At 38.5% G+C, this 26748-nt stretch overlaps 1 protein-coding gene across 2 annotated transcripts in view; it reads right to left on the bottom strand.

The window, feature by feature from the left end:
* SMARCAD1 (SWI/SNF-related, matrix-associated actin-dependent regulator of chromatin, subfamily a, containing DEAD/H box 1) overlaps positions 1-26748 on the bottom strand; it is a 40635-nt gene that overhangs the window by 2600 nt on the left and 11287 nt on the right. The window contains exons 5-21 of one of the 2 annotated variants that reach the window (XM_009101303.4): positions 24100-24163; positions 19673-19761; positions 17722-17811; positions 17019-17103; positions 15175-15566; positions 9907-10109; positions 8633-8723; positions 7363-7462; positions 5843-5902; positions 5558-5633; positions 4951-5086; positions 3820-3957; positions 3422-3517; positions 2875-2992; positions 2501-2622; positions 1202-1390; positions 240-358 (exon numbers count right to left, since the gene is read on the bottom strand). In XM_009101303.4, coding sequence (XP_009099551.1) covers positions 240-358; positions 1202-1390; positions 2501-2622; positions 2875-2992; positions 3422-3517; positions 3820-3957; positions 4951-5086; positions 5558-5633; positions 5843-5902; positions 7363-7462; positions 8633-8723; positions 9907-10109; positions 15175-15566; positions 17019-17103; positions 17722-17811; positions 19673-19761; positions 24100-24163 — 2168 coding nt within the window. Of the gene's footprint in view, positions 1-239; positions 359-1201; positions 1391-2500; positions 2623-2874; positions 2993-3421; positions 3518-3819; positions 3958-4950; positions 5087-5557; positions 5634-5842; positions 5903-7362; positions 7463-8632; positions 8724-9906; positions 10110-14523; positions 14938-15174; positions 15567-17018; positions 17104-17721; positions 17812-19672; positions 19762-24099; positions 24164-26748 lie in introns of those variants that run through there. The other variant, XM_030238956.2, reaches the window with a different exon arrangement.

Genomic DNA, 26748 nt, shown 5'->3' with positions numbered 1-26748 from the left:
GAAGACACATATTTTTCATTTTCGTGGCTAAGACTGTTAACCCCACCACCCAAACCTCATCTTTCAGCCTCACCCTTACTAAGGTGATCTGAAATTCAACATTAAACACCTGCTATGGTCAATGTCCAGTGAGCGCAGAGGCCTATACATTGGAAAACAAAGTTAAGGGTCCAAAGTCACCTCTCCCTGTCCAACACATTCACTTTGTCTCACTCTCATTTTTGGCAAGAGTCACATACCTCTCTGAAATTTGTGTTTTTCCATCCAGCCTAATGTATCTATGTTGCCAGTGTTTTAGAAAAACTTCCAAGATGTCCAGCATCATAGTGAACTGGCTGAACAACACAACTCTGTCACCCTGGAAAGGACAAAGCAGAACAAAAATTTTGATATTTGTCAACTATGAAGTACAATAATTCTTTATTGATGCAAATATATGATTTTACTTTCACAGAAGTCCTGTTTTCCAAAACAAAAGACTAAGCTGAAAATCATCAAGTCAGGATTGACTTTCAGTGAAGATTCCATATCCAGTAGTTCTGCTGCATTAATTCACTGTCGCTATTGCAGTAATATTTTAATTACTTTGTACTTAGGTGGCTCAAACAAATCACATATCAAATGCATAAATGACAGATTTCTTCATTCATAAACATCAAAATACTTCCATTCAAAACTTAAATATTTCATGTAATGCACAGAGTATCCCTATTTAGTCTGAAATACACAGCACCCCTCTGCGCAAATTCAGGGTACTCTGAAGCAATATGGCACATGCTTATTTGCAAAATAAACCTGCTTGAATCTCAGGGCAGGACCTCAAAAACGGACCTCCTTCTTACCTTTCCACTGGCTTAACACTCACATGATTATTCTAATGTAATAGAGTTATTTAATTGCCAAGAGAAGGTGCAAGTCCATGAGATGTGAAAATTATACAAGACCCCATACATTAATCAAATAGTTAACTTGGATGAATACTCTGAAACTTGGTAAACTGGGAAAATTGATTTCAGCTGTCTCTAAAGTGATGCGCATACTGAGAGCTGCACATTAAAAGCTCTAAGTGTTGCTTCTCAATTCTGCACATGCACTAAATTACATTGTAAAGTTCCACAGCAAAGCAACTGGGTTGCATAGAGAGCTGGCAGATATTACTTTAACTCTTTAGACAGGAAAAAGCTTCAGCCATCTGTAATACCTTCTCTTTAAGGTTGGAGAGAATGCGTTCCAGAGCTCTAAACTTTCCAGAATCCAGGATCTGATCCACGTCTAACATGAAATCATTGATGTGAGAATATTGCTTACAAAGCACATGCAGCTCAAAATCTGTCATTACTGTCATATCTTCAAAGATAAGGTCAGGGTTAGCATCACAATGTGTGGGTTCCTGTTGGCAAAAACAAAGGGAAATAATGCAATACACAATCTCACCAGAGAAGTAAAAACAAATCCACCACACAGTAACATCCATAATCTCTGCAAGAAAAAGTAACACACCTGGACATGGACAAATGCTAGAGCTTGGCTCATGCAAGCAATGAAAGAGGAACTCTAACCTTCAGGTTTATAGGAGAGGATAATTACTTCACAGTTTAGCTCTCACATGCACTTTGACTGCCAAAAACTTAAGAAGGATATGCTAAACCTTCATCACAATTACCTACTTCCCATCAAGCCCTATGACTTTTTACCCCTTTATCAGACCTCTTCCCCTAAAGACACATTCCCTAAAAGGGAGGTCCAACCCTTGGATAGATGGTAGAAAACATTGAAAGCCCAGCCCAAGATGTAGGGTGGGTAGAGGGATGTCATGCCTGGAAGAAGGAAGAAAAAAAAGCCACATCTGGACAGTATGATGGTATGGGAGTAAAAAGAGAAAAATCCTTCATAAATCAATGGGTCACTTCCTGCTTCCTCAACCTTGTCTGGCTTCACTTTAAAACAAAGCTGAAGAATATTCAAATCCAGCTCCAACTATTTTAGAGCACCTGTTCCATGCTGAGATTTTAAAAAATATTTTAGACATAATCAACAATTTCCCCCAAGCTCCTCAGGCATTAACCTCATACAAATTAAAAAAAAAATCCTTAACAGATCAATACTTAAGCCTTCCTTATTTTAGCTCTGTACTACTCAGTTCTTGTTACTCAGAAAACTACTAAACTTAAGTGCCCACCTAAAATTTTTTCCATAAACATTCTGGCTTTAAATTCTGGGGTGGAGGGAAGAGGCGCTAAGGCAGAGTTTATGAAAAGGAGATGACTGCAGACCCACAACTGTTCTCTCCATTCTAATGATACAAAAATCAGTGTTAAATACCTACAGAGCTTGATTAGAGCACTGGATAGATGGAGAAAAATAAAAAGCAGCAACAATGAATTAAGTTTGGCAAAGACACATTTTTGACCAGAAGCCTGACAACAAAACACAGAAAGAAACAAGTTTGCATTAGAAATTCTGAGCAATGAAGGATTGCTTCTGAATCTCATCCCCTTACCTTCAGCATGAGGGTGGACATTGCCCTGAGCTTGTCATTTGTGTAGTACTGACGATGCAAAAGTGGGTGATTGGCCATTTTTCTAAGTTGCATCATTGCATTTCCCATATCAGAGTTTTTCTCTGAAAACAAAGAAGACATCTTTGTACTACTATTGAAAAGAACCATCTGAAACACTTATTTCTCAGCGGAGCTTTGTTTGCAAGAACTCAGTTTGAAAATACACCTGTTAGCTGAAATTCAAACAAATTCATAGAAGGGATATAGACAGTTTATGGACATTAGACATTTCTACAAAGCAAAGACTGTAGACATGTTCAACATATGTCTTAGCATGACAAAATCCACCAAAAGGAAAAGAGGCCCTTACATACCATTACTGTTAATGGTTTTCTTGAGCTTGTTTAAGAGAGCCAAGTAGAGCTGTTCCTGTTTATCAGACATGGCACACAGTTCAATGAGATCTTTTTTGGGAGGTAGTTGTTTAAGGACCTGACAAAACAAAATGATACCAGATAAAACCTGTATTGTTGTGAACCATCAGTAATTCTGCACTGTCGTGTAGCTGTTATGATACTCTGTTAATTCTCCTCATCCCAGCTCCTTTCACTGTTTGCAACTTCACTAACTTGGGCAGCAATTCAACCCAGGTCTTGACCTAGATTATACATCAATCTCCCCATCAAGTAACATGGTCTGCACACTCGAGAACTGCATGAAATAATAAATATTATATGCAATACTTGGGATCTGCTCCCCTACTAATCAGCATTACCCCCTTTAGACCACTGAAGTCTGCAAGTGCCCATTAACATTTTTTAAGATCAGTAAGTAATTCAATCTCATATTATAGTGTTTGGTCTCAGAGATTACCAGGCTTTTTGATAACACAAAGCCATCATTCTAAAGATAAAATGTTACCTCATCTTTTACTCTTCTCAAGATGAATGGCTTTATTATCTGCTTCGCATGTGCAATTCTCTCCTTCTCATATATGCTTTGTTCTTCAGCACTCTTCTAAGGAAAACATTGAAAGAATTCAATTGCAGTGTGAAGTTTTCACCTATAACACCACCACCTTAACTTCTCTAACCTGATGAAAACCCGAGCCAAAACAGACATACTTGACCTGACCATTAATATTCCAAGATACTCTGTTGCAGGATATTTTAATTTAAAAGGTTTACTCAATTATTTCATTCTCTAGATTTTCATAATCACATTACCTTCTTCCATAAGATACCAATAAAACAAGTTATGTAGCAATAGCAATCTTCTAGCAAAAAGTTATTTTCAAGAAGAGAATTCATTGTACTCACTGTTTTTGAAGAGAACATCCTTCGAATTTCACTTGTGCTACTGCTGAACATATGGGGCATGACAAAATTCAAGAGGGACATCAATTCCAACAGATTATTTTGAACTGGAGTCCCCGTTAGCAGCAAGCGATTCTTGGCCTGTTTGTCCAAAGTGTAAAGAGCAACAAGAAACATATTATTGGCAAAAAAACCACAGCTATGGAGAAGTGAGGAAATTAACTTGGTTTAAATGATAAATTTTTAAACTTATAGATTTGGAACTCATGGAATAATTTCCTTGTTAAGTCAGCAAAACTGTTTACAGATCTGTGGGGAACTGTGCACCAATCTAAGACAATTAAAAAAGCATTCCTGGATCTATTAGGCTTCTTGATTTTTCTGTTTGGGCTTCATTTTGGTTATTGTTGTTGGGTTTCTTTTGTTGTCTGAGGTACTTTTTCTTCCTCCTGATGACTGTGCTAATTGCTGCTCCCATATCAAGTTCTCTAATGTCATGCAGTACTTAAGCACAAGTTTTGAATTGCAAGTACAAGCAAGTTTTATTGCTTTAGGATTAGCATTTTAAAAAGGCTATTAATGAAAACATGATCTTAACAAATAAGATGCAGTAAGTGATCTTAAGTTTATTATTACTGTACAAATATTACAGTGCTGGATTGTATTATTCAGAGGAAGAGCTGTTCTTAAATATTTTTCAAAACTCCACTTACTCAGGCTGCAATCCACAAGAAAAAAATATTTTCAAGCCGGCTCTTTTCACTTAGCCTTATCAGAGAAGGTCCTTAAGTACTACAAAAAAGTATTACTTTCAGCACAAGTAATCTGAACAGCATCTTTAAAATCTTTACTAATCTTTGCTTAATACTGAAACTCAACCACTACCGCCATTGTAATGATGGTACAAGAAATTTATTACATTTCTTTGGGAGCTTATGTCCCAGAAATGATCACAGTCCAGGATCCACTCCTTAGACCACACCAACACTTAAATCCACTTGCATACTGTAGTTCCTCTAAAGTTACGTGTATTAGAACATTGCAGTTAATATTCCTGCTTTCTCCCTGCTTGTAACTACCAAACAGAAAAGCCAGGAGCTATCCCCTCTAACCCAGAAGAACCAAACCTCTTACATTAATTGTCATGAGGTGCTGGTAGCGGATGGAGCTCATGTTCTTGAGCATATGACCTTCATCAAAAATTGCATAGTTAAGCTTCAGCCTGCGGAAGAGTCCTCGATCATCCGAGCTGCTGATTGCAGAGTTGTATCTGTCAAGAGACAAATATCATTTGCACTTAAGTCTCTCTCTGAAAATGAATGCACTGTTATCACAATCAAATTAAATTCTCTAATATTGATAAGAGTTATGGAGAAAGTAAATGAGGGGCAGTAGAACTGCCTGGAAGTAACCAACCACAACATAGTTTATTACTGGCAAAGGATTTCAGTTTACTTGATGAGCCAATGCCCTCAATAACCTAAAAATCTAAAATTGTGCTGATTCCTAAAAGTCTGCTCAAGTCTATTAGGATGTAATATTATCTGTAATATACATGCTGACAGACATATCTAAAGCACCTATGGCACAGTATCTCTTACATAGTCATAAAAGCTAGTTAACCATTATCTGAAACCCAACTCCTAAAACCGTCTGGTTTCTTGTACCACTAGAGGTCAGCAGGACCTCACTAAAGCTCCCTGTTTGTAGTGTTTTAATATAGTTTTTTAACTGTACTTACGTAGTCACAATCACATTGAAATCAACGACTTTATTGTGAATGTCCAACCTGAGATGTTTCCTGTCTTCTTGGGATCCTAAAGAAGGACAAATCATAAAACTAGTACAACTACATATATTTATATACATGTAACAGTTAAAAACACTGCAGAGAAATCATTCACCAATAAATCTGTGTACTTAACAACTGTCTTAAAACAACACTGCCATGAGCAATTCATCTTGTGTTACATCGGCCATGCAAGCAACTGCATTACTGGATTCACTTCTTAACTAGATTCCTCACCATAGTAGAAGAGGACATTCAGTTCAGGACACCACAGATGAACTTCTCTTATCCAGTTATCTGTAAGACAACATTAAAACAAAACCCAAGTCATTTATAATTTATTATGTCTTGCTGTTTCACACCTCAGCATCAACCCAAACATCCAATTTTAATGCAAATCCCTTTAAATTCTCCTGAAGGTTGAGAGACCTTCTGTCTTAAAACTGGAAAACTGCTAAGTAAGAAAGTGAATCTGCTAAGTAAGAAGCTGAATCAACCCCAACTGGGCTTTAGTAACTCAACCAGCTTGCACTTTAAACTCCTGCAGGAAACAGGCCCTGCATGGTCTGTAACCACTGTGTGAAATAAATACAATGTGTGACTCTGCAGCTTGGTTTCTTCCCTAGACAGTTAAATCCCCAGAAAGCAAATCACTTGATCTGTTGGTACTTGCCTGCAGAAGTATGTCACCAGGAGAGACAGTGCCTCTGGGAGCAGGCAGAGGCCTGAGACATCCCAGCTCTGCAGCTCCAGGTGTGCAGCAGCACAGCAGCCACAGCCAACACTGCTGTGCCCAAGGGGAAGCTGCCTGACAGCCAACACAAGTGCTGACCCCAAAGCACAGAAGGAGGGGAACTCTGCGAAATGCCACTTGGGAAGGGAGGGACCCAGGTCAGGGGTTAGAAGACACCTCTGGAAAAGCGTCAGGAAAACTGCCAGCAAGCTGCACTGCCCAGGCATTGACAACCTGCCTCTACAACTGGGACTCTAAGAGTGACTTCACAAAAGCATCTTTGTTCACGTACGCATCAAGTTTTACATAATATATGCATTATTAGGAGTTATTTTAAAAAGTGGAGTTGTACAACTGGAAACTCTTCTGATGTATCAAGACAAATTTTTCAAGTCCAAATCGTATTTTGTATTAAAAGCAGCATTTACTTTCTAAATTCAATTTGTTACTTTCCCTGTCATTCAACAAATCCAAATTTTACTCCATCAAAAACCATTTTCTGATCAACTTCATCCACTTTGCTAACATTTCATTCCACCACACTCTCTCCAATTTCAACTGAGGCTATAAAACCATCAGAACACACAAGTAACAGACAGCTTTATCATTTTAGGATTTTCATCTGCTTTGACAGATGCTGTGCAGTAAAGACAAAAAAAAACCCCAGTGAGTGTTTAAAATGTCATGAAACCTAACCCTAAGCACAGCCTGAAGACTAGCAAGTTCAGCCAATATTCAACAGGTAAAAAGACTACTTTGCTACAGAAGTTCAGATTGTAACAAGCAGCTTCATTTTTTTCGAAGCAGACAGGTCGTCTAAAAAAGTTCCATACTAAGTCTAATTAATTCAGAACAAGCATGCCTGCACTATGGTCTGCATTCCAATTCAAATTACTTAAGGAGCTGAGTACCATCATAAGAAAATCAAATTTTCTTTCATTAAATTATCTTTGCTTTACAACATGCCCATGATGGTTTGGTTCTTTTTTCCCTAACAAAATTATTTTTGAAGGTTGTAACTTACCTAACGTTGAAGCTGGCACAACTATCAAATGGGGACCTTTATTGCCCTCTTGGTAAAGATAAGCCAGAAATGCAATAGCTTGAATTGTTTTTCCTAAGCCCTAAGAGAAAATAAATCCATTTAAACAAAATTTACAATCTGCATGACATAAAATTGTATTGAACTCATACAAAAATTACAGTGCAGTGATGGCCCAGTAAAGATGAGAAATCTGATTAGAAAATTTGTTCTGATTAACCAGTTTTGGAGAAAACAATTCCTTCTTAAGTACAACCTCAGTCAAACTTCATTATCCTTTCAGCTCAATATTTGAACAAAGATTCATCTTTTCAATTAATGAAGTCTTTCATTTTAGTTCAAGTTCATCCCTCAAATTCCTCCAAAAACTTACCTTCCTGAGCTAATGGTGCAGAAAAATGATTACTTGGAAACTAAATGTTTATTTCCATTTGAGCCTCTTGTACAACTGGCTATTCCAGCTACTTCTGAAGTGGAATTTAATATGGGAATGAGATTAAAGAATCAGATTATATTTCTGCCAACACTCATTCTTCCTATTTTCTGCATCATGAATTAAAAAATTTCATGTATCTACCACAAAAAAAACCATATTCTTACTAACATGAAACATAGAGAAGTTGAGAAACACTGCCTAAATAACAGCAAGGCAAAGCAGGGCTTTCATTCAAGGTTCATCAGAAGACAAACAGCAGCCAGGATTAAAATCAGCAGAACACAAATTCAGCAGCTACATCAATAAGTTTCTTCCTTTGTACAACTACAGGTGGTGTCAGCATTTAACAAAACCTCAAACCCATAAGCTTCTCTCTCTTAGTTCAACGTTGATGAGGAGTTCCACGAGAAGAGATGGTAGAAATGCTGCTTCTGGAGAAGCAGAGAAGGTTTCTACCCACTTGGTTTTTCCTGTATTGTTATCTGCCTGTTTTGAAACTGGTGGAGAAATGGAGAAAAAAATGGGGGGGTCACTACACTAAACGCTGTAGAATTAATTACATTTTTGGGCAAGGAGCTGTTAAACTCACTGGTTTGAAAATAAGCTGTTGTGGTAGAAACCAGTTCCATTGCACCAGAAGACACTATGGAATCTTAGGCTACCTTTGATTTCCAAATGGAAAATCAGCAGCTTCTAAGATCTTGGAGAACTGTTTGCAATTTAGGATTACTTATATCCTGAAGGTTTCTAGGCAAGAATTTAACAGTCTTTCTTGCAAAATGTTAACGATTCTTAAATAAGCAGTTTCACGCTTACCATTTCATCAGCCAAGATGCCATTCAGTCTGTGCTTATACAGCAGAGCTAACCAGTTCAAACCAATCTTCTGATATGGCTTCAGTTTCAAACTGTTAAAAACAAGCAAGCTTATTACCACCTTTTATTTATTTCTCCTTGAAACACAACTTTACACTTACTGTAATCACAAGACTGGCAGATTTAACACTGCCTTTATTTTAATGCACTCCAGACCTCTTTGTGTAGTGAAAAACACAAACCTTCTTAATCAGACACCTGTACACAAACTGAGTTGCTTATCTCCATTTTCACAGACCTTAAATGATCAAAGGGAGTGACACAAGAAATACTTCTCTTCTACAATCAGTGATAAACAACCAGATAAAAGCAGTTACAGAACTACTCATTCCTAAAATACACAATGAATTAAGTGGCCTTTTGCAGCTGCATCCCTAATTTTGCTCTGTTGTACAATTACTGTTTGCATCAGCACCAAAGAAAAACCCAAACACACAACCCACAAAACACACTCAACAGCAAGTTACGCAGTTCAGCACTTTTTCCAAAGAAGAAGCCTCACTGACATCTTTCTTCCTAAGGCTTCCTACTTCCTCCCGGGTTTTATTTTCACACAGCTGACAATCTTTCTGCTTCTAACAGCATCCAGCTGGAATTCATGTTCCTACTTTGGCCATTCCCACTACACCCCTACATTTCCTACCCCTTAGAATAATACCCTCCACATATCCATATCCATTTACATTCCCTCTAATATCCATTTGGAGATCCTTACCAATTTACCTCTCTCTGAAGGAAATCTTTCCCCACAACACATCCCAGCTGCCACTCTAACTGGATACAGAGTTCCAGATTACTTGGTACACCTGCACTTCCTGACCAATGTCTTTCATTCAGCTGATAACTTGCCCAGTTTGCTTAGATTTGTTCCAACTTAGCATTTTTGCAATCAAATCCTATTTGAAATCTGTCCCCCATTATAGACACAGGTTTGCTTTGGTTTTTATTTGAAATAAATTGACAATTCATGATTCCATTGAAGTTAGCTGTTATATTCACCAGAAACTGGAGAAAACACTGTTACAATTTTTTCATGCTCTTATCCGGCCCCCCAGCTTTCCTGATACACTTTAAAAAAAATCTGTTAGATTTTCTCACTGAGAGCTACCAAGTATCAAAAATCTGCAACTCTCAGAGACTACAGCTCTGAAAATTCCTGTCTTCAAGTATACCTCATTGTCCTACACCCTTCTAAAGTATAAAAATGAGAGATACCTGCGATTAAGAATGGAGGGTTGCTCTATGTTCCATCCACATCCTCCATCTCTAGTAATCCTGGTTACCTGTTTTGTCAGCTTATTGGAAATGTCTTCACATTTATTCATAAGCTTTAGAACCACATCTCTCTCCTTTAGCAGTATCTTGCAGTTCCACACTATATCCTCTGACAAACCAGAAGTCTTCGTCATTTTTGTAAACTGCAAAATAATAATTATTAAAAATCTATGAACACTGGTAATAGCAATTGCAGTGAAAATCCACAGCTGCTGCAGGCAATAACTCAAGTAGTAGACAGCAATAGCATCCCCAACTTCTCTCAAAATTCCACATACTCCTTACACTTGGCCCACTGCAAACTGTGTGAATCCATACTGAAGGTCATCTTTGCAGCTTCCCACATTATGAAACTTGAAATTTTAAGTGATAATATATTCTCTGAAGAGCTTCTAATATAAAATACAAGCACTTTAAACTCAAAATCCTTAACAGGTGGCAACACACAGCGCAAAGGCCAGCTTTGAAGGCCAGGCACACTAACAGAACAAAACCCCAAAAGGAAGAAAAAAAAAAGCACTGATCTTCATTAAGATGCCCTTTTAAACTGACCCTATTAGACACCAAAGGCAGAAGATGTAAGCATAATGTAGGCAAACAAATGACTCTATAACGAAGGTTATGACATTTTGTGATGGGTCTGTCTGGGGCTCAGCATTACTTGGTTCCAATTTTAACTCTGCCACAAAGGGAGTCAAAGTGGACTTAGGCATTGTTCGAGGTTTTTTGTGGTCACCTAGTAGTGCCAGTACAAAAACCCTTACTTCCACCACTTGCTTCCTCAAGGCCACACTATACTCACAGTGTATTTCCTTCCTTTAAATTTCAGTTCTTCATCACATTATGAATATTTTACATGTCAGAGACAAGCAGCCTCAAGTTGTATCCAAACAGGCCCCTCAGGCCCATTGATTTCTCCTAAATTCCATGTAGAGCCAGCCACCTGCAGATAGTGCAAAACCTACTACTAAAAATATTTCTGCAGTAACTGGGGTCATATTCATAATTGCAGTATTTTCTCAAGTACTTATACATACTGTAAAGAACAGGTTTTTGTTTAATAATGGATTTAAAGAATTGAAGAATACAAGATGCTTTGGATTCAGAATTCTTGTATTAAAACTGAAGTAGTTTTCACACAGATGTTTCTGAATTTTAGACCAAGGATCTGTTAAAATTTAGTACAAGACTTATATATCCTCCAAGAATTCCTTCCATAAAAAAGGAGTCATATGATCCAGCTATTATGTGTTAAGTAACTCACCAATATTGTCACACTGCAGAGTAAAAGCAAGTTTTGTTAAGGTGAAGACTATAACCAGATTGAAAATAGAATTTACAAAACAGTTTTCATTATAAGCATATTTAAAAAAATAACCAGAGTGAGGCAATTACAGCCCTGAAGTATTTTTTGTGGGTTTTTTTTATTTTAAACAAACTCCAGAAAGTTTACCAACACTCCTAGGTTAGACCAGGCTAAAGTACATATTTCAATACCTCTAAAGAAATTTTCTAAATAGAGACCTCTATTTAGAAATAAAAAAGAACACAGTTTTTAATAGGCACCTACAAAATTTCGACATTTGTTTTGATGACTAAAGCTTTGGTTGGCATGAATAGAAATCCTGTAATCCATAAATAAAGGTGTGGAGAATTGAGCCATCTGTTATTAACAGAAATTGTATTGTTTCATGTCAGCACATTAACATCCACATCCAAGTTGCAACAAGAAATACTTTAGCCACTGGTTTGCATGTGAAACACAGGGTGTTACCCTGCTTAGAACTCCAAGCAGATCCACAGGTGGCCTTTGCTTTCTAGAGGTTCTGACACCCTCTCAAGTTCAGCTTTTTTCAAATGAGGCCCAAAAATGTGAGACCATCATGGAAACTGAACCCAAGAGCTTTCCCAGCACAACTGGAATTGCCACACAGCACACTCTGCCTGGGCTTACTTCACACCACCTGCAAGATGATGAAGGCTTTCCCTTTAATGCCTAAGAGTGAAAGTCAGCTTCAGCCTTGATCAACAAACTGTAAGCAGTTTCCCACTGCTAACCTGATGCATTTGCTGCTTCCCTTCAGCTGGCTTTGGTGCAATGTGGTTCTGGAGTTTGGTTTTTGGAGCAGTTGTACATGTGCAGCCAAACAAAATGAGATGACAAAGGTGGAGCTACTCTCCCTTGAGTGTGTACCTCCTAGCTCATATAGAGCTGCAGTGTACAGAATATGATGGACAAGTACATCAACCTCTGACAGCTCAGTTCTCCCATTCCCCTAAAAGTGATGTACTGGGTCAGCATTTCAATGTAACACTTTCCATTACATTTCCAGAACACACACATTAACTTGTGTGTATTCTGTAAGAATTTCTGTAGACCACAAAGTCTTTAAATGCTAAGACAGCTTATTTTGTGATAGAATAATACTGTGAATGACAAAAATGGGAGGATACAGCAAGTCTCACACTGATACACATGTTTTTACACTAAAAGGAAATCCAAACAGGTAACAGTTATACACCTTAAAAAAAAAAAAAAGTAACAGATCAGCATTAAACCCTCTCCAGTTCTTCTCCCACATCTACCAGAAGAAGCAGAAAATTGCAAGACCACCAACCCAGACCCCAAAACCTCAGCTGAGCTCCTCTGGGCACCAGTCTAGGCTCTGCTTTTGTTTCTTGGCACGCAGTGAAGGCAGGCAGGTACTGCCTTTACGTGACTGTGCTCACAGCCTCCCTGCTGAGAAATGGTGCTGCGTGCTGCCATTTCCAACACTGGGCAATTCCACAGCTGGGAAATGAGAATGCTGTTCAAATATGATTAAGCACCAGCAAGTTTTATAGAGGAGTTAGGGTGAGGAGGAAGGGCAATTGGTGCCTAGAAGTGCTTCCATCAAGGAAAGCAACCATGCTGTCTGCTAGCCCACAATGTGTGCCAGTGGGGTATCATCAGGATCTCAAAGCAAACAGGAGAGAGAAGTGAGAAGCCAACACAGGAGACTGAAGGGAGACCTCACTGCAGTCACAACTTCCTCACAAGGGGAAGCAGAGATGCAATCACAGATCTTTTCTCTGTCGTGACAGGGACAGGACCCGAGGAAATGGCCTGAATCTGTACCAGAGAAATCTGATGTTGGATATTAGGCAAAAATTCCAGGTTTCCTCCTAGAAAATGTACTTGACCTACAGCATAGGCATTTCTAAAGTGCCAAATGAATTAATCTTTGTCAGCAAGGACAATTTCAGCTCTTTCCAATTATTTTGAGAACCATGTCTACTAAGTTTTTTCTATGTGTTTTAAGCATTACTGGATCAAGTTAAGCACTTGAAATACCTACTCCAAGAGTAAGTATTTCCAAGTGCTCTTATTAATCTTATGAGCTTATGAAATTAATTTAAATTCTCTTGAAACAAAATATCTTAGTCCAACTTAAAAACCCATCTAGAATAAAAGACATTCTCATTTATGTTTTCCTGGAATAAAACATTCGATTCACAAGTAAGTAGGCTTTATTTTTAATACCAGAGTGAGAGTCTTAATATCTTCCTCAAGTCTAATAATGAACAAGTGGTAACAACTTGTAGTACTTCAGATTGTGTTACACAAGATACCATTACAATAAAAAGAGACTTAAAACTAAGCCAATTTCTTTAATGCTCTAACTGAATCAGCTCTCCCCATTATTCTAACGACCCTTATTAATTGGTAGGAAAAACACTGGGTTACTGAGCCACTGGATCTTTATAAACAATTAAATCCACACTGATACAAAACATCTGCTAAAATCTGCTGCAAACCACTTCTGCTCTGGGCAAGTATTCACAATACTACATAAACATGTGGCTGCTGACAGCAGCAATCTTCATGAAAGACAAATTCTGAACGCAAACAGGCCCATGCAGTGTTTTTTTTTAACTGTAAAATATTTAACACAGAAAAGGAAAAGAGCCCTGTAGCAAATACTTCTGCAAAGAATTAAGCTCAGACAAAATCCAACAAGTTTAGAAAGTAATAGCTGTATGACAGATGTTCTGTGAGAAGCCAAAGGCTTGGGGCAAAACGGATTTCTTTCGCAGCATACCAGTACCTTATTTTTTTCACATATCGTCCTTTTGTCTCCCCCCTTCCCTTACAACACAACACACAAAGATCACTTTTGTTTTCCTTAAAATTCTGTTTAGTATCTCTTATTCTTTCATGGTAATGTATTTCACACACTGAATAACAGATGTTATTACATATTGTTTTACACATATTGAAAAAGTTCTTGCATACATCAGTGGGGGGGTTCAGAATGCACACTGATGAAAAAAAATCATTTATTCTGTAAAAAGGCCTGTGCACAGTTACTGTTTTAAAATCCAAAGTACCAATAAATTAAATCAAGACAATCTGCTGTAACAGATTGTAAGAATTCAAATTTCTTACCGGGACATTGCTCTTAGGAGGTCTGAGGTCTTGCAGTTAAATGAAACTGTATGAAATGTGAAGTCTACAAACAAGCCATGCTAAACATCTGAAAGTAACAACAAAGCGACAGCAGATAATGTACTTACCAGCAGATACCGTTTTCCCTTCAGTGGTGGATTGTGGCTTAGCCTTTTGATGCTTTACCTTTCATTAATAAAACACAGCAGCTCATTCCACTAAAAATGGCTGCATTGCTTAGCTAGCAAAACCATGCTAGACACTAAGCTGCAGTAGAATAAAGGCACAAAAGAAGGAAAAAAAAAAAAAGAGAGAACGACCATTTCTTGCCTGAAACTGAAAATATCCATGCTGGCTTCTTTAATCATGGAGCTACCCTGGAAGCTGCTGCTGCTGCTGCACAAGTGTCTGCAGTAAAGGTCCTGCCACTTTCTTCCCTCCTGCATGGGTTTTCAGCTACAAGAGCTCAGAACAGGCTAGCAAACACCTCCGTCTCAAGTGAAAGCTCTAATTTCTCCTTCTGCAGTGAAATCAACCAACTTTCTGTGCTACAGAGTGAGTGACAGTAATGTCAGCCAATCAGCTTGAGTTTTCCAGAAAAATCACCCCTTAATTCATTCAAAATCAGGTCATATGACACTATTTGAAATGCTATTGGCTTAGGAGGAACATAGCATTTCAGCCCAATGAGGATAAGGCCACCCATCTAAGCCTCCCTAGGCTGAAGCCACCTTGACTCTAGGCAGGCTGGGGATAGGAAAGGAAGAATGCAGACCTACCAGAGCCTCCCAGCTGTTAAAGGGCCGGAGCGCTATTATCTTCTGAGCCTTTTTCTGAGAACACTGGGGAATCAGAGTCAGTTCACTCAGGGAAGCATCCTGCAGGAAGCTGAGGATTTTGGCTTTGTAGCCATCCTCCATCACTTCATCGCCGCTGCTGTAGTCCTCATCCAGGGAGCTTCCGCCGTCTTCGGAAGCAGACTCGTCCTCTGTGTGTTCTGCTTCTCTCTCAGCACTCCAAATGCTCCTTTTGCCTTTGTCCTTTTTCTGAAAGCCATTCTGCTCTTTCTCAGAAGCCTTCAGCTTCATATTATCTTTACTCTCCTCACTCTGGGTTTTAGTGGAGACTTCGGTCCAGTCAGCAACTTTCCTTTTGGGAGGAAATTCCACACCTATGCATGCAACACAGAAGGTAACAAGTCAATGCATACTGGTATGGGGCTGATGAAAACACAAGTTGCTCCTCCAAATTAAAACCTACAGATCTGTAAAACACAGTTCTAGCATTTAATACACAAACTCAAATCAGGTGATCCTAAGAGAACAGAAAAGCAAATCTGTATAAAATACGTAAATAGCTCTAACTGTGAGTACAAGGTAAGTAAAGCTCATTTGTAAAATGGTCAAATAGCAGAAGGTCTTAAATATCTTAAAATACTGATGATGAACATAATGTGAGGTGCAGAAGCTATGAATCAGAGCAAACAGTTAAGAATTCTGATGTATCCTTAAGATGAGATACTGGTCCCACTGCACCTGACAGCAGAGATATTAATTCTGCTGACTTGAGAAAACAAGCCTTCTTTCACCAAGAAAATGAGACATTTTTTCCATTTTAATGCACTCTGGTATGGTATTCGGGTTGGGACAATGAAAACATGCTAAAAAACCTCAAATAATGAGGCATCTCCAACCAAAATAACTCAGCTGCCTTAAAATAAGACAGAAGGTATTTAACTGGACACAAGAAAGTAATTTTCAGAAGCAACTTATAAGGGTTTTGATTCCTTCATTGCAAGAAAGCACTTGCAGCACAGAAGTTTCTCTTCTCTCCAATCCCAGCTTGCTGCTGATTGAGTCCAACTCTGACATCTGTCTTCTCAGAAGCAGCAACAAGGACACAACTTCCTGAGCACTGAACACTCACTCCACTTGTAAAGAATCCAGTTAAGAACACTACCTTGTCCCAAGAACACTTAAATAGCTGATACAGCGAAACATGTACATATCTGACAGCTGTGTAACACACTGAAAAGTAATCAACTCATTAAATAGGACTTAAGTTATAACTTGCAGATTTACTTAGAATCACTGGGTTTGCTCCCTGCCACATTTAAAGTACTGGGATTTACAGATGGGTTGCATAATTCAAGGCCTGCTTCTAGGATGTTCCTCTCCTAGAATACACTCTAAAATTGACAAAATAGCATATATTACTTGTTACCTACACAGTTATTTCAAATTACTAGTTTGGAAACCAGTAATTTACAAATAGTGCAGTTAAAAAACAAACTTTTTTTTTTAAACAAGCAGGAAGGGAGCAGGTATCAGCTTTGACATGTACCAACATATATTTTAAGAGCTATTCATAGGTAATATAACTTTTTATACCCATCTGTATTAGCAGGGCAAATATATTTATTTATCCCTAGTTAGAGAGCAAAAAGAAAAATACAGAAAAATTGAGCTTCCTTCTTTTATCCTCCCTGTAATAAAAATTTCAAGTATAAATCCAAGTTTCTAGGCATGGTGCTGTCAGGACTGTCACTGCTGAAAATTCAAAAATACCTGCATCACAAGTTTGTTTTGTCTTTGGATAAAGTGAATTATAAATCTGTCTTTACCCTCCTCGTCGTCTGCAAATATTTTCAGGGCCTCCAGTGCATCATTAAACACCCAGTTATGTTCCTCAAGTACCTCTCTCAGCTCCTAATAAAAAATAAGACATTTTGCATTGTGGTGAGATAAGCACAAGCTAAATTTCTGTGTCTAGTAACAACAGGCAAGGAAAACCCCAGTAAATCAGATAATTCAAAACAAAAGGAAATCAAAAGGAGAAAACCTTTCAGCTTCTTTGAATACTCAGTTTAGGCAGGGCTGCGCTCCACTTTGCAAAAGTGTAAGAACCCACATGAACAAGCTTTGCTTCCAACAATTTCAAGCACAGTACTGAAAGGGCTCAAGTAGCTGCTGAGGACCATCAGGTACTGAAGTAATACCAAGTGCTATATATATTTAGCAGTCTGGGGGAGAAGAGTGAGAGAGGGAGGGATCATTTCCTCTGGCATTTTTATCAAATTTGACTCTGCTAGGCTTGTCATGGGGCCTGAAATGTAGGAAGAGAAGTTCCCTGTAGTCCTAACCACATCTCACAGCTCTCAGCTCAGGACAAGTTACATTGTAAAAGCAGGAACAGTAAAAGCCTTCTCACACTGGGCTCTTTCTGGAAGTGCTGTCAGCAAAAGAACTGTTTCATATGGACTATCAACAGCTGCAGTTTTCTTAAGAACTCAAAACCTGATTTGCCACAGGGAGACATCAACTCACCTCCTTATCCAATCCAGGGAATGTACTTTGCAACTTCTTCACAAGCATCTCTTGCCTCTCCCATTGTCTTTTGGGTTCTGAGTCATCCAGCTATGTTAAAAAAGGTACCTATTAGGTTTAATATTAGTTGCAACTATAGAAACAGAAGAAAACCTCATCAGCATTGTTTATCCTTAAAGAGCTACTCTAAGTGACAAAAGCACTTAAGACAAATTCAAGCTTAAGTGCTTCCTAGTCAATGATAAAAGACCAAAACTTCCATGAACATAGAAAATATCTTCAGTCATGAAAAACTGTGACTCTTTCCTTGATAAGCATTAACACTGCTAAGTTATATACCAAAATATAAATAATATAGAACAGCCTAGTTTATTTTGCTTTAAAATCAAAAGTTATTACCAATTCTGGATGATACTTAAGGCAGAAGATGTCAGGGTTGGTGATCAGATTAGCTTACTAAACATGTAGTGTTTAACCCACGACAGCCTACAAACATGTCAAATGGTGTGTTTATATTAAGATTTCCGGGTAAAAAAATTCTACAAATAAGTCACAGCATCATTAAGTCACATCAAAAACTGGTAAAACTTTTCATCGACAATACCTTCACTGACAACTACTACCAGCCTGCAAAATGGAAGTTAACAAGTGCCAAAACCTCCACGGGCCACAAGCTGCTCTGCTTTGTATTCACCACAAAGAATGACACCAGTTCCTTTCTGGAGCTCCGAATGCAAAGTGGTTACAGAGCTACTTGTCTACAGCAGAAATAGCAACATTTACTTTGCTGAAGGAGCACAGACCACATCACCCAGAGACACTCTGAGTAACAAAGGACATTATTCCTTTCCTCAGTGAGTGTTAGCGTCACTAAGACAGCAGCTACAGTCCACAGAAGAGTGCCAAGTATGCTATGGTCTTAGGAACCACAAGGAAAAGCAAAACTAAGTAGAAAACCCTGCAAGTTCTCACCGCAGTTCTCTAGAATGAGTTCCAAAAAACCATATTCCACATTTGGTTTTTCTAATCCTTTCCCCTTTAACTGTAATGTAACTGTTAAGAACAGAAATCAAGTTGATATATAAAACCAGGTCCAGTGGAGCATTGTTTGCTAGGCTGGCTGGTTAATATTTAACTAAAGCCTCCTTTCATAACCAAACCCAGGGGATTGGTGAGGAAGAACAAACCCAGTTCACATCTCTCTTTCAGGAAGAAGGAATTACAAATGAGTTGTAATGTTTGTGCTTTAAAAGAAAACTGTGTTTTCTTCATTTGTTTCTGTCTGAGGACAGTGTTAACCTAAATTTCAACAGTCACCCTCCTTCATCCAGCCTCCAATATTTATGTAGAATTCCCTTCCTCTACATAAATGGCTTTCAAGGATGTCTCCTGGGATGCCTGGGAGATGGCCTCATACACTGCAGGACTGTGCAAATCTGCCAAATATCATTCTGAATGCATCAGGATCATGACATAGCTCCCATTTATTAGCAGAGGTCAAAGCAGCCATTCCTTTAAATGCAACCAATTCATTATTTTTAAAGATTTCCCCAAGTCATAGTTTCAAATATACAAGCAACATCTATAACAAAGAGCAGCAGTAGATATAGCAAAATATGTTAACTTCATGTGTTTGAGGAAATACAAGGAATGACCTGAGGAGGAAAAGTGATCCAGAGCCTGTAATTCTCACTGCTGCTCACAAAAACTGAATGGTACTCAGAGCCTCACACACTGCTACCTGCCATCAACTACTTTCACCAAAAGCAGTGAACTGGCTGGTGTGATACAAAGCCACAAGCACAAAAGAACAAAGCAGGTCATTCCATTCAAAATGTCAACAATAAAAAAAAAAAAAACCCAACGAAAAAAGAACTTATCCAGATGGCAATTTTCTGATAAAACAGAAACTTTATTTTACAATGCACAAAGAGAAAAGTGCAGTACTTACATAACTAACTTTTGACTTTTTTGCAACTTGCTCATTTTTGGTTTTGCAATTTGTGGGAGAATCTCTTTGTTTCCTTTTACCAGAGGCAGCTTCAAAAAGAATTGAGATGGAAAAAAAAGAATTAGTTCCTTTCATTAAGTTCACTCCAAAACAGCAGGATATTTTACTCACTACAACAATGCAGTAGCTACTTGTTACCCACACAATGTTTAGCAGTCTCCATAAGTTTCCTTCTACAGAGCACAGATACATTGAAACTTGAAGCAAAGCAGCTGCTTGAAGGTACATGCTTATTTACCTCTAAGTTATCAAGGTACATGCTTATTTACCTCTAAGTTATCTTCAGCAGACAGGCAATTAATCAAGTAATTACTTCTCATATACAACAACTGGAATAGCATTTTCTTCTTCTTTTTTTAATAGTTACCACATGTTATTACACACCAGTTGCATAAAGGTGTATCTGTGTCTGGTTTTATTCAAGCTGCTACTTCTTGCAGGCTGAAGCCCACCTGTGTATTGGAATATGTACATCACTGCCAATCTGGAAGCACTGGTGACTGATTTCTGGCTCAGGTGCATACCAGAGCAGTTACCAAATGCTTTTCAACATTAAATCTAGACATCTCAAAGAAAACTATGCATATTAAGTCTGTGATAACCTTATCACTTACAAACAGTTCACATGAGCCACAACTCACTTTCTGACTGTCTTTGGGCCCTGGTGATTATCAAGAGATTATCATCTCATCTCAGCATTAAGGCCTGCCTAGCCAGGTGCACTTCCAGACTGCTGCTGTGCATGGCTCATGAAGGCAAGAAGACATTACCAGTATTTCTGCACACCAGCTTGGCTTGAAGCAGCATTACCAGAACAAATTATTGTGAAAATTCCTAGTCCATGATCTGAAATACTACTGGAAGTTAAATCTTCTCTGGAACAGCAAGTGCCTGCAGAGCTTTGGTGTCTGATACCAGCATCTCTGGCCAACCTTCCCTCCCAGTCTGCCCTGGGAGACCAGTGAAAAAGAACACCCACACACTCACAAAAAGCACATTTGCTTTCCAGTCCAGAAGACTGTCTGGAAGATCAAAATAGCTTTAACCTTGGAACCTTAAGTAGCCAAATCTTTGTACAGGAAGACACTGTAGAAATACTTCCAAATAAATTTTCTACTACAGTCATTCACTCTGACATCAGAGAAGTGGCATAAAACTACTGAAAAAAATAAATTATTAAAACATCCCAAAGAAAAGCAAAGTACTAGCAACTCTTCCTTAAAGTAAGGATCTAGTAAGAGATACCAGAAAACACTGTTAAGATTTTTTTCAAAGTTTATAGATTTTTATATATTTAGATTAAAATATGATAGAATCATATGTTTGGGTTGGAAGGGACATTAAAGATCACTTAGGTCCAAACCCCTGCTGTAGTCAGGGACACCTTCCACTAGATCAGGTTGCTCAGACCCCCATCCAACCACACCTTGAAAACTTCCAAAGATGGGGCATAATTTAAATAATTTAAACAATATTGCCAGGAAAATGCCTGCTACTATTAAGTCTGAGGAATGTGCAGTTGTCTTGATATCCAAACTAGGAACTGTCAGGCTGCTGCTGGGCCAAGTCATTAGAGGCCTCATGCTATTATTTCTTAAGCTCAATTAACATTGTATTCAGGATGGATAATTCTGAATGTGAACAGTGATCCTGCAAACCCCTTTGCCCTAAAAAAATACATGGGCTGGATATAAGAGTATTTCAAAGATTTTCCCACTTTTACATCAAGCTTAGGTCTTGCTTTAGGGCTGAGCACTCAATAGCCTTTGAAGGAAGCCCCATCAAGAGCAATTTTAGAGGCAATTGACCTGAAAGAAAGGATCTGGAAAATCGTGGTCTCAGTAACCTACAAATACAGAAGTATTTAAAAAACCAACCTATGGTCTTTGGAAACCCACCACATTTGCAAATGACAAAAAAAAAAAAAAGCCAACTTTCTGAAGACATCCACTTTGCAAAGTACACTTAACTTTTCCTTCCTTTGCTAACGGAGAATATGGCTGAAGGGATAAAGAAACTCTTACTGTTAGACAGGCATCATTCTCAGAGTGCAGGCAGGGCCTTCCCTTGGAGAAGGGAAGAAGGCCCTCCTTGCCCTCCCCATAGATTTTGTAACTAATGAGCAATGAGAAAAGCAGCTCCAAGGTCTCAGACTTTAGAGAAGCATCTGTAATTATTTCCTCTGTTACTTGCTGCTACCTCTAACAAAAAAGAAATCCCTTTTATTACTGTGACTTCCCTCATCAGGATAAAAGAAACCAGTAGTTCCTGACTGCTCAAAAAGAAGTGAATACCAGACAGATTTTCATCAGGCTTCAGCTCAGAAGGACACCCACCACTTTTGAGGTTTTCAAGAAAACAACACCAGAAACAAATCACAAGCAACAGGTATTATTACAACTTCACATCTTAGACACATATTTTCAATGTGTCACATCTCATCTTCCTACCTTTAAAAAAATCTGCACTGTTTCTTATTTTAGCTCTACACAACTATTGAATTCAATCTATAAATACAAGTTTTTTGTCATTTTGACAGGACAGAAAAATTCAAGGATATCGTGGTCACTTTTTTCACAAAGCTGTGCTTAGCAAAACTGTATCTTGCCTTGACCTCTCACACAGCCAACATTTCACAACAAGTAAAGCACATCTGCAATTGACACAGTCAAAGCAGATGTTCAGTAACATATCCATATTTAAAAAAATGTGTCCAAAATTAGGTGATTTATACCATCACTGTCAGGCATGCTTACCTCTAAATATTTTATACAACAGCTGTCATTAGTGAGAATTTTGCTGCCAATAAGATTTTTCTGTTGCTCATATTTAAAGGATGTGAAACAACATTCTTAAATCAACACAAAAATGGCCAAAAGGCAGGGCCTACATACCAGAAATCAAAGTGATTTAGTTCAAACACTGTGAACTGCAACAAAGTTTAAGGATATATAGTAGCCTAAATTGGATTAATATTTATCAAAACCCTCAAAAAGTAATCAGTCTTCCGGGAACAGCAGCACTCAGTGTATTTCTCAAAACATGCCAGCCTTGTTTCCTGTTGCCAGTACCCAAGAATTTCCATCTATAGAATCTGACCATGCACACAGTGATTAACTCAAAATGGTTTTAAGTTTATATTTGGTTGGTTAAAAAAACCCCATCAAACAACACAAAACACAAAAGCATCCCTTTCACTCAAAGTAGCCTGGATGGTCTTAAAACTTTTTGGAAACTGTTAAAAATCATTGCACTTTTATATGAAAATAAGAAAATGAAAATATGGCAAGTACAAAGGGGAAATTAAATAAGCAAGAAACTTTGTACTCTAAAGGCAGGAGTACAGCAGTTCTCCCTCAGCCTACACTTCCTCCTAGACATACTGCTCCAAATCCCTAAGATCCTCCATGAAAAGATGCAAGAACTACTCAAAACAACTAAATCATCAAGAGTGATCAGAAATAGCCTTTTCCATAATTTCCATGAAGATCCCTCAGGAAAACCATGGACAGCTGAACTGTAAATAGATGGCTGATCTGCTTTCTATAATATCAGAATTCCGCTCTTTGCTGACCAACTGCAACAAATCAAAAACAGAAGACAAGACTTAACCCTGGACTTGGGTGATGTGAAGAAACAAACCCAAAGCCCAAGAATTATGATCCTTTAACACATCCAACACTTACAACATACTCCCACAAAATGTGTTGGGTTTTTTGTCTAGCTTTGTTTCTTTGTTTTGGTAACAGGATGAGACTGCATCAATTGAGGTGCAGAACAGACACCCCTAAACAAGCTCTGAGGGTTCAAACCCATGGTTTGGGTGATGTTTTGCCAGAGAACCAGGGGGATCTGTCTAATGTTTAAGACTAACAGTTCTTATTCAGAATTACAAGAAGGTCTTGAAAACAACCAGAAGAAAAAACTGCAACGCACCTTGATATAAACAATATCTACTTATTACTAACTACATACCCAGTATAGTTTTTCCATACTACCAGACTGCTCACCTAGAACACTTAGAATTACTTCTGCTAACCCCTTAATATTTGCCACAAGTACTGGACAAAGAAGGAACCAAAAAGAATCACTTAAGAAACCACAAGCAAAGCAATCCTGAGCTTCAGAGAACAAATTCTTCTTTCTGGTTTTATTTACAGATTTTGGTCCACATTCTCTTTTCATCTTTCTCCCCGCAAAGCCTGTAAATTCAGTTCTGTGTTATTACAATAAACACACAATACTGTATCTTTCAGCAGAAGCTTTACCACTTTTTAAACACCTCCCAACCAATTTCACTGAATTAGCTACAGTTTCAGAAGTTTGGGTTTTGTTTTCGTTTTTTGGGGTTTTTTTGTTAAACATACCTTTATCATTGAGCTTCAAACCAGCTGCTACTGCTTCATCCATTGTGCATGCTGATTCTATCAACTGCAAAACAAAAAAAGGCAACTGCTAAGTGGAGAAATTTAATCCAGTGGAACAAAGGAAGATAATGCTGGATTAGCTGTGACTGAAAAATACTTTTACACCTCCTCCCCCCCCCTCCCAAATATATATGTATTATAAAATCCAAGAGCAAAACCAAGATGTATCAAATTAACATTCTGAATACAATGTCACTTATTATCACTTTCTTCCCTACTTCACAAACATACTCTGCATATTTACCTAGAAGCTTTTTTATAAAGACTATTCAATGTTACTATCACAAAACAAGATAATAAAACCCTCTAATTTATTAACTCAAAGTATCTGAATACTATTGCGATGCACTGGTCCATTTCCTGTAAGAACATGGATGAAATGTATAATGTGCTTCAAGGTTTATCAATACATCCTTGCAGTCCTAGATTGTTTCTCCATCCACATGTAATCTCAACATAGATCTGTTCTACAAGGTGCATGTTGAGACTTTCAGGTTTTCTGCAGGTGAGGTAACAGCAAAAAAAGCAAATGGCTTAAATGTTACAAATATTAAAAAAATAACCCACAAAAAATGAAGTTATGAGGAATCCTGATTCTCAAGTATCCGTCCACATTTGGAAACAGCATCTTACAATTTTGCTACATTGGCACAATTTCCTTTTCAAAAGACTTGTGATTTGTTTCCTTAATAGCATTCATCAGTTGTGTCAAGTTTGTCAGGACAGCCTCCTCCAGATCCTTCATGAAGGAACAGATTTGCTTGATACTCCTCTGTCCTCCTTAAAAATGTTGCAGCTATGTAACTGCAGGAAAAAAAACTGCACAGTCTCCATTTTCTACAAAGTTCTGCTGATACAGGAGCTATCTTGCATTCTCCTGAAAACAAACACCATCAGCCTCACATGCTGCTCAGTAGCTAAGTCACAAAACAGCAGTTAGACACACCGCATAGCATTTCTAGTAAGTTACTAAGCTACAATGAACTTTTATCAATCTTTGAATCAGATAAATTCTATGCTGCCAAAAACTGAAAAACACATTCTGGACATACACAACAAATTCTAATTCTAATGTTCAGGAGAAAAATTCAGAAACTCCTACTTGCAATTCTTTTGTTATTCCCAAAATAAAGGAAGCCTAACCATAAAGCTTGATTCACTGGGAAACAAAACACCCAGCAAGGAGCACCAGTAAAATGTGCGTATTTCTTCAATGCTATTTCAACAGCCAGGCAACTTTGCAGACTAATTTAAACACATTTAGCTTTATAAACAAAAACTAGTGAAAGCCTTGTATGGTACTAAAGGCATTTTACTGTAATAAGCAACCACATCCCACTTGCAAGGAGTTACCTGTAGATTGGTATTGTACACTGGACAATGGCCAAGAGTCTCCACATCAGCTTAATCAGAATACATTACAGTAAATTCAAACCTATCCTTTGCCTCACTGGAAGTACTGAAATCTTTGCATGCTAAATGCCATAAATGCAAGCTTGCACACTGTTTCATCTACTGGAAAATGGCAGTGATTGCACTCCTGCATTTCATCAGCTAGCTCATTCCAACAACAGCAGTTACCATTAGTTATTAACTGAGACAGCCATAATTAAGCTTAAACATCACAACAAAGAAATACTTGAAAAATTTTCTATACAATGGAGTTCACTGTTGTTGAACTTACCTAAAGGTGTTTATTTGAAGTACGTGTCTATATATTTATTTTTATAGATATCCAAGTTCCCATGCATGTGGAAATGTTACATAGCTGTACTTCCTCTAAAATGTTACTTTTACCCTTTTGCTATTAACTAAGAGCTGTATTGTGTTTCAATGGCCAGGCATGACAGCAGGAGGGGCTACACAGGTGGCTTCTGTGAGAAGCCACCAGAAGCTTCTCTCACATCTAAAAGAGCCAGTGGCAGTCAGCTCCAAGACAGTCCTGCTGCTGGCCAAGGACATCAGTGACAGTGGCAGCACCAGTAGATAACAGTTAAGAAGGAAATGGGGTAGGGAAATGGGGAGGATCAACACACCTGCAGCAGGAGAGAGGAAGGAGAATTCATGAGAGAGAAATGGCCCTGCAGACACCAAGGTCCGTGAAGGAAGGGCTGGAGGTGCTCCAGCTGCTGGAGCAGAGATTCCCCTGCAGCCAGTGATGATGCCCATGGTGAGGCAGCTGTGTCCCTGCAGCCCTTGAAGGCCAAGGTGGAGGAGAGATCCACCTGCAGCCCATGGAGAACAGTACAGCAGAACAGGTGCATGTCCAAAGGAGGCTGTGACCACCTGGGAAGCCCCCCTGAAAGCAGGCTCCCAGCAGGAGCCATGGAGAGAAGGGCCCATGCTGGAGCAGGTGTGCTGGCAGGACTGGTGACCCTGTGGGAGGGACCCACAAGGAAGCAGCTTGTTCCTGAAGGACTGCATGCCATGGAAAGGGATCCAATCTGGAGCAAGGGAAGGTTGTGATGAGCCCTCCTGCTGAGGAGGGCTGATGAACTGACTGCAGTCCCCATTCCCAGGCACCACTGGTGTGGCAGGGGAAGGAGGCAGAGAAAATAAGAAATACAGTTAAGCCTCAAAATAAGGGAG

The sequence above is a fragment of the Serinus canaria genome, chromosome 4 (assembly GCF_022539315.1).
Source record: "Serinus canaria isolate serCan28SL12 chromosome 4, serCan2020, whole genome shotgun sequence".
Taxonomy (NCBI): domain Eukaryota; kingdom Metazoa; phylum Chordata; class Aves; order Passeriformes; family Fringillidae; genus Serinus; species Serinus canaria.
The sequence above is the reverse complement of the archived record's forward strand: the minus strand, read 5'-3'. Positions and strand labels throughout refer to the sequence as shown.